Below are 13382 nucleotides of genomic sequence, written 5' to 3' on the forward strand. Positions count from 1 at the left end.
AGCTGGGCAGGCTGTAAATACAGCGCTTCTGCAGAGAGGGGAGGTATGAGATGATGGTTGTGGTCCCCAGATCCCCAGGGCGCTTGTTCGGGACAGTAAAACCCGAGCTGGGAGCTGCGGGGATGCCATCGCTGTGGCTGGCATCGTGCTTCCCAGCACAGGGAGGGTTTGGACCCCGTCCTGCATCGCTCCATGCTTGCGAGGGCACTTCACAAACATCCTGGCAACCACAAGAGCGACGCTCGAGTGGTTTGGTGATGGTTATCAAAACCCCAAGGAGTGAATAAACGCGTCTATCTCCCTCTCGGCATCTCTGCTGGCACCCTGGCAGCCCAGCAAGGCTGCGTGTGCCATGTGGGTACCCTGCGCCCTATCACCCTGCTATCTCCAAACCAACCCGAGATGGGGTTACCCTTGGGGCTCCATTGTACAGATTGGGTTTGTGGGTGCCCGTCCACTGGGGACGGACAGGGATGGGACAGGAGGGAGCTGAGCCCCCCAGGGGTTGATGTGCCACGTTTTGGGCCCCGTTGGCACTGCTCCTCCCAGGGGGGATGCTGATGGACCTGGTTTTGGAGCATCCCCATGCAGCAGCACGTGATGGGACGGGGTGACCCTGATGCAGGGCAGTGATCACCTCTCAGTGATGGATGCAGCAGGGCAGAGGTGGTCCTAGCGTGTCCCCAAGGCCACCAGCCTCCCGCATGGGTGATGGATAGGCACTGGGAACTGCCGGCTGCAGCACACATGCTCCTGCAGCTGCCCAAATCCCCACGGCCCGGCTGGGAGCCGTGGCCCCGCTCCCCCTTCCCTCCCCATCCGAGGGGAAGCTCTTGCCGGCCCCGCTGATATCCCGGCCCTTCCTGCGTGCCGGGCAGGAAGGAGCTGCGAGGCCTCCCCAGCTCCTTCTTATCTGCTCCCCGGCCCTTTGGCCCCTGCACTGCCGGGCCCCCTGCTCCACCGCATCCCCATAGGGATGGGGTTTCCATGGGTGCCCCCATACTGAGGGGTGACAGCACTGCACCGCCCCTTATCCGAACAGCTCCAACAGCCACGGTCTCCCCAAAAGGGACCACGAAGCCTTGGCTGTGACCGTGCTTCCCCCTTCCCCCTCTTCCCTCTCCAGAGCGGGTTATTTGCATTCTTTATGTAAAACAGATTTTATTATCGCCTTCTCCCAGCCCATCTCTATTCTGGTAATTGGAGTGGTATTAATTTCTGTGTGGCTGGGAGTTGATGGCGGTCCGGCGATGCTGCAGCGATAGGGTGTTCCTTTCGCACCAACCGCCGCGATAGCCCGTCTATCAGGCGCTCTGCAGGCTCTGCACTTATCAGGGATGGAGCTGGCAAAAAGGGAAACTCTGAGCAGCCTGAATTTTCTTTTTTATCTGGCAGGATCCGCCGTATGTCAGCAGTGGCAGCTGTGAAGATGCAGCACATCGAGAGGGGGGGACAAGCAGGCTGCTCCGGGCGCCTTTGTTCGCACCCTGAGGGGTCTCCCCTTCCCCTGGCTCTTTCTGGGGGGCTACAGGGTTACTCCCCGCTATGGCTTTGCTCTCTGGGTCTCCAAAACTGGGTGTGCTGCTGTGCCAGAGGCTGGGCAGTGTGGGGAGGCAGCATTCCAAGACCTTGCCGTGGGGCTCCTTGGTCCCGCAGGTCAGTGGGGGATAGGAGTGGTGTTGTATTATCTTTGCAATGACCTTGTTCACTGGAGGGAGCTGCTGCTCGCCCGTCTGATATGCAAAGCCCTGGGAACTGTGGGATGTGATCCTCAGCTTGGGAGCCTTTACCCCTTCAGCTGGGGTGCTGGGACACTCCAGCTTGGTTCTGCTTCCCGACAGGGTCCTGGGATGGACCATGGCCGTGCTTCATGCTCACCCTCTGATGGGCTGGAGAGGGGATGTTCATCGTCCCCAGATCCCCTGAGGCCCTTCGCCACAGCCCCACCAGTGTCTCTAATCCATGCCCATCTTTCCCACTCCTTTTTGTTTGCTTTGGAGCAGGGCCGGTAGCAGAGACCTTTGGGAGCACCCGCAGCCCCTGGCTCCCATCCCAGGGCTGTCCCATCCCTCCCCATCCCTGCCTGGCCAACCTCACCGAGTCCGGCCAATTTTCCCGGAGAACTAAGGTGAAAAGTTCCAACAAATTCCATGAATGTGGTGTTAGGACAAGGGGGGTGGAGGGGAGCAGAGTCCTGCTGAGGGACACGGCGCTCAACCACTCTACGAGACACTGGAGAATCCCCACCAGGCACTGCAGCCCCAGGGAAGCCCGGATGGCACTTGCCTTTCTGCAAGGTGGGATGAAGCCTTTTGCTGTTGCCCCTGTGAGGACACTGACAGGCCCCAGAAAGGGAAGGGATGGAGCAGACAGAGCCAAACCCAGGGCTGTTCTTTGCCTTGTCCCGCAATGGCCATGTCCCACCACCCTCCCTGAAATAGCAGCAGTCTCTCCCAGGGGGTCCCTCACTCCTTTTCCTACATCAGCTTCACCATTTAGGTCTCCACAGAGATTCCCACCTTGTTGAGCCCCATCAGAACAGAAACTCATCCCTGGCAGTGTTCAAGGCCAGGTTGGACCGAGCCTTGGGTGCCATGGTTTAGTGTGAGGTGTCCCTGCCCATGGCAGGGGGGTTGGAACTGGGTGATCTTAAGGTCCTTTCCAACCCAAACCATTCCCTGATTCTCATCTGTTCATGGCTTTATTCAATAGCTCCCAGGCAGTAACGATGCCTCTGGGTTAATTACAGAGCGTGGCACAGGTCCACCTCTCAGAATTGACCACGAACCCCAAACCCACCCTCATCACCAGCCCCGTGTGCGGGTATCAGGATAGCACAGACCGATCCCCTATGGCTTTTTGGGTGCATCTAATTAAAACCACGAACTTTGTCAACTCTCCCCCCGCCTCCCCCTTTGCCTTCGGTTGTGTTTATCTGCACTGCGACTCCTGCCCGAATAATCTCCGTCTGCCCGGAGCGTGTCTGCAAACCTCAAGGTTTATTATCGGGGCGAGCAGGGCACGAGGAGGACGGCTCATCCGGATGGCCGTCCCCGCGCCGCGTCTCCCCCTTTCCCCTCTGTTTTGAGTGGGTGGCAAAAGTTATTCCAGCTATTCCTTTTTATCGCGGGGAGCTGGGCTGAGCGGCGATCGCTGTGTTTGGGTTAGATTGCTGCGGGATGGGGGGAAGATTGGGTTCGGGGGGGTCTCCTGCTGCACTGAAAACTACCCCCTGTGCGGCTTGTGTCGGCAAAGCCAGACAATGAAGGCAGCAGGATGGAGGGTGTCCCAGTAGTGACACCTATCCTGGATTGGGGATATGGAAGGGAACCATGTCCCTGCTGGGGTTTGTGTATCCCTGCCATCAGTTCAGCCTCTGTGTGGGGGACACTGGAAGGTGGAGGGATGGCCAGGACGGTTTGGGGATGTTGCTGAGTGGAAGGGTGCTCAGACAAGTCTGGAATAACTGCTGGGGTGCAGGGATGCTCGGGCTGGTTTAGAACACTGGTGTGGTGCAGGGATGCTCAGACCCATTTGCGGACATTGCTGGGATGCTCAGGTTGTTTTGAGGACATTGCTGAGTAGAGGGATGCTCAGATCCGCTTGGGGATGCTGCTGGGATGCAGGAATGCTCAGGCTGCTTTGAGGACACTGCCAGTGTGTGGGGACACCCAGACACAGCGTGGCAGGGAAACCCCTGCATCGAGCAGCACCAGGATGATGTTGAGAGGTGCAGGCAGTGCCCCCCCCCCCCCCCCAACTCTGTTCCAATCCTTTCCCTTGGCAAGGAGAAACATGTCTCATGTACTTGTGGAGGGAGCCCTGAGGGCGATGCTCACTGTGACTGACAGCCACCAATCACTGCTGCCTTGCCTCTCTGCACTGGGCTGGAGCTGAGGACCAAGTGGGGTTTGTGTGCAAAGCCAAGCTCCCACCCTGCTCCTGCCCAGTGCTAAGGAGTGACCCCCCCTTGTGGTCCCCTCCTCCTTTCCGGAGGGGATATCTACCCTCTGCATCAGCTCCAGGGGCCCCTTCACTCCCCTTCCTCCCCCTTCCCCAGCTTCCTGCCCCCCCCAGCACATCCCTACCCGCTGCTTGGTACCAGCCTGGGCAGAGTCAGGGGGTCCCAGCAGCCCTGTGGCTGGGGGGAGAGCAGGGACAGGGGTCCCTGGCACAGGGGTCCAGCCGGCCTGGGAGAGCTGGGAATTCTTCCTCCTCCCCATCCTCCCTGTGCGCTTTCTGATGTTGTTCCCAGTGTTTATCCCTGTCCCCATACCCACGGGTACAGATCACTTTTATTACCCAGGATGGGGACCCTCTTGAGACAGGGACCCCTGGGGATGGGGACCCCCTCAATGCCACATCCCCGCAGGGCTCAGCAACACCCCAAGCTCAAACGTCCCGGGGACGTTATCAGGACTCATCCTGTTGGGGCAGGGCACCCTGGCTTACATGGGGCGTAAGGGAAGGGCAATCCCGGGGTGACGCATGGCAAGGCTGGTGCCAGCACCTGCCAGCTGTGCAGCACAGCTGGCGAGCGGGTGCCTGGCCCTCTTTGGGGTGCAGCACCTCCTGGGTGCCATGGTCTCCCCTTTTCCCTGGGTGCTGGGAGGTGCAGCTCTGCTCTCCGGGGTAGGTCACAGCTCCTCCATTAACCAGGGGCAGGGTTCAGCCTGATAAAGATTTGCTTTTGTACTCTGTCAAAAAGGAAATCAATAAATGGCAAGCGATGGGCAGGACTGATAAAGGCAGAAATCTCCCCTCAGCTCCTGCCATGCCAGGGCAGTGGGGTGCACCCTCTGCACCCAAAAGCCCAGGGGGGCAGAGCTCAGCTCTCCCATAACCATCTCCTCCCAGGCCATGGCAGCTCAGCCACAGCAACCCGAGGCTGAGCCTAAGCAGGCGCAGCCCAGCAAGGCTCGAATTGAAACCCTCCTTGCTTCTTTGTCGTCCCCAAGGCTGCCCTGATTACTCGAGCACCCGGGACGGCAAAGCCGGGATAATCTCCTTAGCCCCTTTGGAGAGATTTCCCTTTGTGAGCGGAGGTGAAGAGTGGAGATGCTGCGTGTTCGCAGCTTAAGACTCTTCCCAATCGGCTCCCTCCATCTTATCGGAGCGGTGCCATCACATCATTTCACTAGTTGAGTTGTCAGGATTTATTCCTTCCGCCGCGCACTCGCTGCTTCTAAAAACAGCAGCTGGGGCGTGCGGCAGGGCCAGGGCTGCTGTGGGAGACGGGGCTGCTCCAGCTCCGCTTTCCCCTCGGGATGTTGGGTACCAATGGATGGATGGATGGATGGATGGATGGATCCATCCACCCTCCTCTTTGGGGGCTCCCATGCCATAGGGACATCCCACACATGCTGGGATGGGAGCAGAGATCCCCCGTTTATCCCTGTTCCCCTAGGGTTCGTGGGGGGGCTGTACCTGGTGTTGTGGTCCCCCCCGCCAGGGCTGGCAGCTCCAGGGGCCAGGCGCAAAGTGCTGTATTAATAGGAGCAGCGCGCAGTGCGGCTGATGCTGGGATGTGGTCCCGTGACATCCCGATAGCAGTATTTATCCAGATAGTATCCAGGCAGCTGCAAACACTGTGGGGACCTCCAAGCCTGGATCCCTGCCGAGGGGCAGAGCCCATCATTCGAATTGGATTAAAGTCACACTGGCGCAGTTGGGGCAAAGGGGGTACAGGAGTTGGTTGGGATGGGATGGGTGGGTTTGCCCAGGGATGTGTGGGCCCCCTCTGCCGTTTCCTATTGTTGCTCCCACAGCAAAAGCAAATGTGGGTGCATGGATGCAGCTGCGCCTCCGGAGCATCAGGAGCAAAGGCGGGTGGCTACAGGAGCTGACCCAGTTGGGTACCACTTCCGATAGTGCATCCTTGCCCAGCAGCACTATTTCCCTGGCTGTAAGGATGCTGCGGGTCACCTTGTGAATGGCCACTTATAGACGTTCCTCACACCCTTGTCCTGTGTTCACCCTGCCTTGCATGGCAATGCCTCACTTGCAGGCCTGCAGGTTTCCTTCCCTTCCTGGACCCCACAGGTCCAGGGGGACTCTGGTGCCAGCCCTGCCTCCCCAGCCATTGATCGCCCCATGCATGGCCGTGGTGTGATGACAGGATTAATCTTTGCTCTCCAGCACAGCTCAGCCTGTTTCTTTGAAATCCCTCGATGGGGAGATAAGCCGAGGTGCAGTGTGGGGCGAGCAGGCGCTCTCAGTCCCTGGGGGCAAGGAGCAGCCCCAGCGACCCGCGTTTCAGCAGTGGGGCAGAGCACTGGGGTCCATGCAGTGCACCTGGCTCACCGGGGGCTTTCCCCCTCCCTTCTTCCTTCCTTCCTGCTGCTTTTCTTCACCACGCAAAGCAAACAGCCGCGTCCCTGCCCAATTTGGTTAATGATCAGGGAGATAAACGTGCCGCGATAACTGGGGCACTGCCTGGCTGGGACTGATGGCCAGAGGAGATACCCGGGGCGGTGTTCACCTGCCGGGGGGATCCCGCAGGAAGGCAGCACCGGAGCAGGGCCTGCGTCTGTGGACTTTGCTCCTTGCTGGGCACCCCACGGGCTGGCACCAGCAATTCCCAACTCTCCAGGCTGCAGGCAGGGGGACGCGGCTGAATCCAGTGCTGTTGGAACATAGGGATGTGGATCGCTTGCTTTGGGCTTTGTTACCAAGTGTGGACAATGTGCCAGGCTGTGCCATCCCGGCTTGGCATTGTTTCCCCCTTTCCAATGGAGGACTACAGCAATGCCACGTGCTTACTTTGGAAAATCCCCTTTTTTCCTCCTCTTTTTCCTTGCTATATCAATGTGGGTGCAGCCGGTGCCTCAGGGGCTGTGGCAGCATCCCTGTCTGGGTAAAGAGACACCCATCCGGATGGAGAACCGCTCAGCACTGCTGGATGGGGTTCACCACATCACGTTTTCGGGGTAACAGCGGCGCACTGGGCCCGTGGCCAGTGCCATGGCCACCGGGCGCTGGTGGGGAGCGGGGCCAGCTCCGGCGGCACTATTTTTGTCCCCCTGTCTGGAACGGTTTTGTCTTTATCAGCGCCTGCGTGTTTTCTCTGCTGGGGATTGATACACAGAAGATGAAGTGCTCTGACATGGGAAGTGTCAGGCGAACGCTCTTATCTTGGAGACATGGTCTCCTGACCCAAACGCTGCTGATTACCAGTGAGACGGGGGGAAGGAGGGGCAAAAGGGGGGGCACGGAGGGAGGGGAGAGTGGCGGTTGGGCTCTGTTCCCCAAAAGCAGCCCGGCTGTACAGAGGGGAGACACCGCCATTGGGAATGTGGGGCTTTGCTTCCCAGCTCCAGTGATGGGGGATGCTGGGGATGTGATGGAGGGGCTAAAGGGAGCCCAGTGGCACATCAGGAATCAGCCAGGAGCAAGGTGTTGGAATCGTGGAGCACTGTGCACTGAGCAAGGGTCTGACTGCCCTGATCAGCCCTGAGGCCTCGGTGATGACCACATCCTGCTCGGTGCCTCTGCTTCCTGCCTGCCCCCCCCCACCCCAGGTCCTTCACAGGAGGGGCTGCTGCTGCCTTTCCTTGGCATTGGCTTGTGCCAGGGAATAAATCCCATTGCTCCTTGAAGGCCTCAGCCCTCCTCCTTGTCTTATCCTGCGATGGAGCCAGGGGGTGCTGGGCAGGGGGATGCCAGGAAAATGGGGCAGGGGGATGCCAGGGATGCAGGACGGGCAGAGCCAGCGCCCTGCGCACTCCCAAGCCACTTTGTTGGGGATGAAATCCTGGCTGAACAGAGCAGCGATCCCCGGGGTCAGGGCACCTTTCTGAGCATCCAGGTCCAAACCAGCACCAAGGGCTCCCAGGATGAAGGCACGGAGGGCAGGAGGTGCTGTGGGAAGGGGAGGCAGGAGCCCTGCCTGTACCCCAGCAGGGCAGAGCTGCTGCAGGCAGAGCACTCCTCATTCACCAGCATCTGTTGGAGGCTGTGGCATGGGGATGGAGGGTGGCTCAGGGATGATCCTTGGGGATCTGTAACACCTTTGCAGCCTTCCCTCCATCCCACTCCCCAGCGGGGAGCAGGTTTTGCCAAGGGGCACCAGTTGATCCCCTGGGACACAACTGGAGACACATCCCTGGTGGCACAGGGCATCCTCGGTGAACAGAGCTAACCTATGGGTGATGCTGGGACACAGGTAATCTCAGGTACCACCAACCTGTGCTCACCACCCAGACACTCACCTTAACTCACCCTATTGCCGACAGGATCCAGATGTCAGCCAGGCTAATAAACACATCAGATTTCAATCTCTGCAGCCATGGGATCGCTTTATCCCCCCTGTGCTCCCAGCTCTGAAAGCAATTTTACCTTCAGACCAGCGCACAGGACCTGAGCACCAGCTGCATCTGCTGTGGTGCCCTCAGAGATGGGGCATGGGGCTTTAGGGGGCTCTTCTCCCTGCTATGGTGAGGGGGGAACCCCACTTCTGCCCCAGAGCACCTTGGGGTGGTAGGAGCCTGCCTGGCTGCAGATGGGTGTCCGGGGCCTCACTGGTGGCCTGGTGTTTGGCTCACTGTCCTTAGGGAGCATCATGGGTTTTGGGGTGCAGCATCCGGCTCCTTCCGCTGTACAGCGAGGGGCAGCCAGCACACATCCATCTGCGTATTGGTTACCTGCCATCTTATCTGCGCTCCGAAAGACAAAGGCACAGTTAAAACATTTTAGAGCAGCCTTCATAGCGTATTAACATGTTATCTAACCCATTAAACCAGAGGCTTATCAGATAATCAAAGCCATTAAGCCCTGAAGCCGCTTCAACTTTGGGTGCTGGGATGGGAAATGCTCCTTCCGCTCCATCACTGTGCTGTATCCGGACCCCCCGGTGAGCAGCTGGATGCCTCCCACCCATTAGGGATACCAGGGCACCCACCAGCAGCTCCAGGCTCCAGATGAGTGCCCACATCCCTATTGAGCTGCCATGGGCGGGGGTCTGGCTGGGGGGCATCACAGTGATGCTGTGCCTGTCTCCCCACAGATGAGCTGGACCAGGTTGTGCAGGATGGGGAGAGGCAGGTGCGAACCCGCAAGAGCCTCCCCGAAGGCTTCTCCTGGGGACCTTTCCAGGGCAGCATCCACAGCGAGCTGTCATCACCCGGGCACAGCGACACGGTAAGGAGCACGGCTGCGGAACGGTGGTGAGGAAAGGCCTGAGGAAACAAGGGGTTTAGGGAGAGGGGTTGGTTTAGAAGGGATCGAGCTCCTGGGAATCTCCAGGTTTGGGTGTCCAGAAGGTTTCCATGCTATACGCTGCCCATCACCCCGAGATCAGAGCATCACCGTGGGCAGGCAGATGGGGTGCTGGCCATCCCCCCCTCCTACACAAGCAGGCTGTGTGGTGGTACCTGTATCCTTGCAGAGGGGATGGCGTCAGGGTTTCCCACCCGAAATCTGCTCCTAAGGGACTCTGGTTGTGCCAGGAAAGCACTAGGGCTCTGCAGCACAGGACATAGGTGGCTGCTGGTGGCAGGAGCATGACAGGGACTTGAGCCTGCACATGGGTGTGCTGGAAGCGCTGGGTCCTCACATCCCAGCCGTATCCTTGCCCCTGTATCCACCCGTGCCACACGCAGACAGCTCCATCTCAGGATCTTCAAGGCCAGAGAATCCCTCCCAGTCTCCATCCCCACCTCCTCCTTTCTTCCTCTTTTTTTTCCCTCCCCTTTTTTTTTAGCTCAGGCCCGTTTATCTTTGCTGAATTAAATCCTTGATTAACCCTTATCTGCCCAGTTTGGCTCCCTATCTCCCGGTTGGCGCCGTGTGTCCAGACACCCAGTACAGGATGATTGATTTCTTAAAGATATGCGCAGCTTTTTTCTGATACTTCATTTATTGTCTAAATATTTTTGCTCCCATTTCAGCAGCTCCCTTATCGAGCCCAGCTGATGATTCCCAGCCCTGCTCTCCTCCGCCACTCGCCTCCCTCCCTATCTCTGCTCGGGAAAGCGAGGAAGGAATCGCAGCCCCATCCCTGATACAGGCTGTCGCCCTCAGGTTCCTTCGTCTTTGTTGCTGGCGGCAGGAGAGGGCATGCAAGGGGGTCTCCCCCAGATCCTGCCCAAGCTCTGCTCTTCATCCCCATATGGGAAATTAGCTCATCCCAGTGGGAACTGGGACCACTGGGTGGTTTTAATGTCTCTGTGGCATGGAGCATCATGGGTGCCCATTGGTGCATTGATGGAGGAGGAGGAGGGAGAAGCCTTCCTGCCTCCCCAGCCAGTCCCATGGGGCTCCCCCAACACATCCTTGCTCCATCAGGTGTGCCTGGGAATGCCAAGGGACCCTGGAGCTCCAGGTGCTGGCTGTCCCCCCACTCCATCCCTGCTCTGCTGCCCCTCTCAGGGCACCCAGCCCTAGGGTGATGCCCACAGAGGGGGAACAGTGAGGGCACGGGGCTGTTCTGATAACGCCATCCCAGCGGATGCGGAGCAGATAGGGTTTCCGATGGTTATCGTGCCGGTGCAGAGCAGAGACACTGACCTCTTTGTTCCAGGGAGAACAAGGAAGGGCTTGACGCAGGGGATGGGGCCACCAAAGGGAGCTGGGGCAGGCACCCTGGGGTGCTGGGAGCGCCTTTGGGGTGCTGGGAGCACCCTGGGGTGCTGCAGGTGCTTCCCTCCATTGGGGGTACCCATAGTTCCCACCACTGAAAAGCGAGAGCTCCACAGGGGTCCATCCTCCTCTCCCATGCAGAGGGGCCACTGCAGTCCTGGAGGGTGCTGAGCCCATGTGCCCATCCCCGCACCCCATGCAGGGGGGTCCCTAAGCCCCCAGCCCCATTTCCCACCCACTTCCCGTGCAGCAGGCGGGTTCCTGCTGTTCACACGCGTGTGCAAGCGCCTCTCACACGCATGTGCGCAGGGGTTATCACGCTCCCAGCACTGCGCTCCTGGCGGCGATAAGGCCACAACCGGCTGCCACCGTCAGGCTGAGTCGGAGGGTTTAGGAATATTGGGATGAATAATTAGATTTCATATCGTTACGGCAGCAGCCATCGGAGGATCAGGCAGATTAATTCTACGCCCCCCCCCCCCCTTCTTTCTGGTCATTAGTATTCATTAGAGATGCAGGAGACAGAGCAGGGATGGGGTGTGGGAGGGGGGACCCAACCCAACTCAATCCCAGCCTGTTTTGGGGGGTGATGCTCACCCCACTCTTTCTGCTCTCAACAGAGCCCACCCGTGACGCTGGTGTTGGGAGATGAGAGCTGCTGGCTGTCCCGCCTGCCCCTCGTGCCCGGAGAGCCCGATGCCAACGCCGTCATCTACAGGAAGGGTTGGTACCAGTGCTGTGTGTCCCAGGGAGGGTTAATGGGGGGGACAGGCATGGCCATCTCGGTGCTTGGGTGATGGAAGAGGTCCTTGTCGCCCTCCATCTGCTCCTCCACCTCCTCCATGACCCATCACTGACCATCACTGGGGCTTGCTCCCTATCCCAGCCTTTCCTGGTTGGGATATGAGGAGGGTCCCAGTGGCTTGTGCAAGCACTAGTGCATTACTGCATGCAGCTGGGGCAGGACCTTTTGGAGAGGGTCCAGAGAAGGGCACGAAAATTATCCAAGGGATGGAGCACCAGTCCCATGAGGAAAGGCTGAGAGAACTGGGGTTGTTCAGCCTGGAGAAGACTCCAGGGAAGCTTTATTGTGGTCTTTCAGTTCTTAAAAGAGGCTCATCTCATACAAAAGATGGGATGAGACTTTTTAGCGGGGCCTGTTGTGACAAGATGAGGGGTGATGGTTTTAAACTAAAAAAGGGAGATTCAGGCTGGATATAAGGAAGGAATTATTACAATGAAGATGGTAAAACACTGCCACAACCTGTCCAGAGAGGTAGTGGATGCTCCACCCCGGCAAATAGTCAAGGTTGGATGTGTTCTTGGGCAACCTGGTCTAGATGAAGATGTCCCTGCTCATTGCAGGGGGTTAGAACTACATAAGCTTTGAAGGTCCCTTCTAACCCAAATTGTGATATGGTTCTATGACTCAGTGCACGCATCATACAAGTGAAAGACGCAGTGTACTCATTACTGCATGCAGTGGTGTAAGACTCGGTTTGGGCATTACTGCATGTATGGGTGCGTGTATAGGTGCATGTATGGGTGTGTATAGATGCGTGTATAGGTGCATATATAGGTGCATGTATGGGTGTGTGTATAGGTGCATGTATAGGTGCATGTATGGGTGCGTGTATAGGTGTGTGTATAGGTGCATGTATGGGTGCGTGTATAGGTGTGTGTATAGGTGCATGTATGGGTGTGTGTATGGGTGTGTGTATAGGTGTATATATAGGTGCATGTATGGGTGCATGTATAGGTGTGTGTATAGGTGCATGTATGGGTGTGTGTATGGGTGTGTGTATAGGTGCATATATAGGTGCATGTATGGGTGCGTGTATAGGTGCATATATAGGTGCATGTATGGGTGTGTGTATAGGTGCATGTATAGGTGCATGTATAGGTGTGTGTATAGGTGTATATATAGGTGCATGTATGGGTGCATGTATAGGTGTGTGTATAGGTGCATGTATGGGTGTGTGTATGGGTGTGTGTATAGGTGTATATATAGGTGCATGTATGGGTGCGTGTATAGGTGCATATATAGGTGCATGTATGGGTGTGTGTATAGGTGCATGTATAGGTGCATGTATAGGTGTGTGTATAGGTGTATATATAGGTGCATGTATGGGTGCATGTATAGGTGTGTGTATAGGTGCATGTATGGGTGTGTGTATGGGTGTGTGTATAGGTGCATATATAGGTGCATGTATGGGTGCGTGTATAGGTGCATGTATAGGTGCATGTATGGGTGTGTGTATAGGTGCATGTATAGGTGCATGTATAGGTGTGTGTATAGGTGTATATATAGGTGCATGTATGGGTGCATGTATAGGTGTGTGTATAGGCGCATGTATAGGTGCATGGGTGCAAGCACCAGCGGGAGCAGTGGTCAGGCATGGGCAGACACCGCCATCTCCAGGCAGACCTGGAGGAAGCACCAGGGGCAGAGGGGACAGGGGAGCCCAGGTCCGTGCAGGCAGCAGCAGGATGGGGATGCCACGCTGACCATCGCCCCCTTGTCCCCCATCCCTCCGTGTCCCCCCAAGATGAAGCCCTGTGGTGCCGGACGACGCGTGCCCTGCAGGAGGACGAGGTCCTGTGTGCCTTCGTGTTGGCGGAGCCGCTGGCCATCCCCAACCACCATGCAGTGACCGTGGAGCCCAGCGACTCGCCGTACCCGGCGGCACTGCACTCGGATATCCAGCTGCTGCCGCAGCAGGCGGGCATGGCCACCATCCTGGCCACGGCCATGGTCAACAGTGAGTCCTCAGGGATGCGCAGCACTGGGAATGGGGACGTGG

At 57.9% G+C, this 13382-nt stretch overlaps 1 protein-coding gene across 1 annotated transcript in view; it reads left to right on the forward strand.

Annotated features, from left to right (window-relative positions):
• The window catches only part of ZFPM1 (zinc finger protein, FOG family member 1), a 35111-nt gene that overhangs the window by 16805 nt on the left and 4924 nt on the right, over positions 1-13382 (forward strand). Inside the window, exons 4-6 of the mRNA XM_080637866.1 lie at positions 9005-9138; positions 11199-11301; positions 13128-13340. Of these exons, the coding sequence (XP_080493992.1) occupies positions 9005-9138; positions 11199-11301; positions 13128-13340 (450 nt within the window). The remainder of the gene's footprint in view (positions 1-9004; positions 9139-11198; positions 11302-13127; positions 13341-13382) is intronic.

The sequence above is a fragment of the Psittacula echo genome (genome assembly GCF_963264785.1).
Source record: "Psittacula echo genome assembly, chromosome: Z".
Taxonomy (NCBI): Eukaryota; Metazoa; Chordata; class Aves; order Psittaciformes; family Psittacidae; genus Psittacula; species Psittacula echo.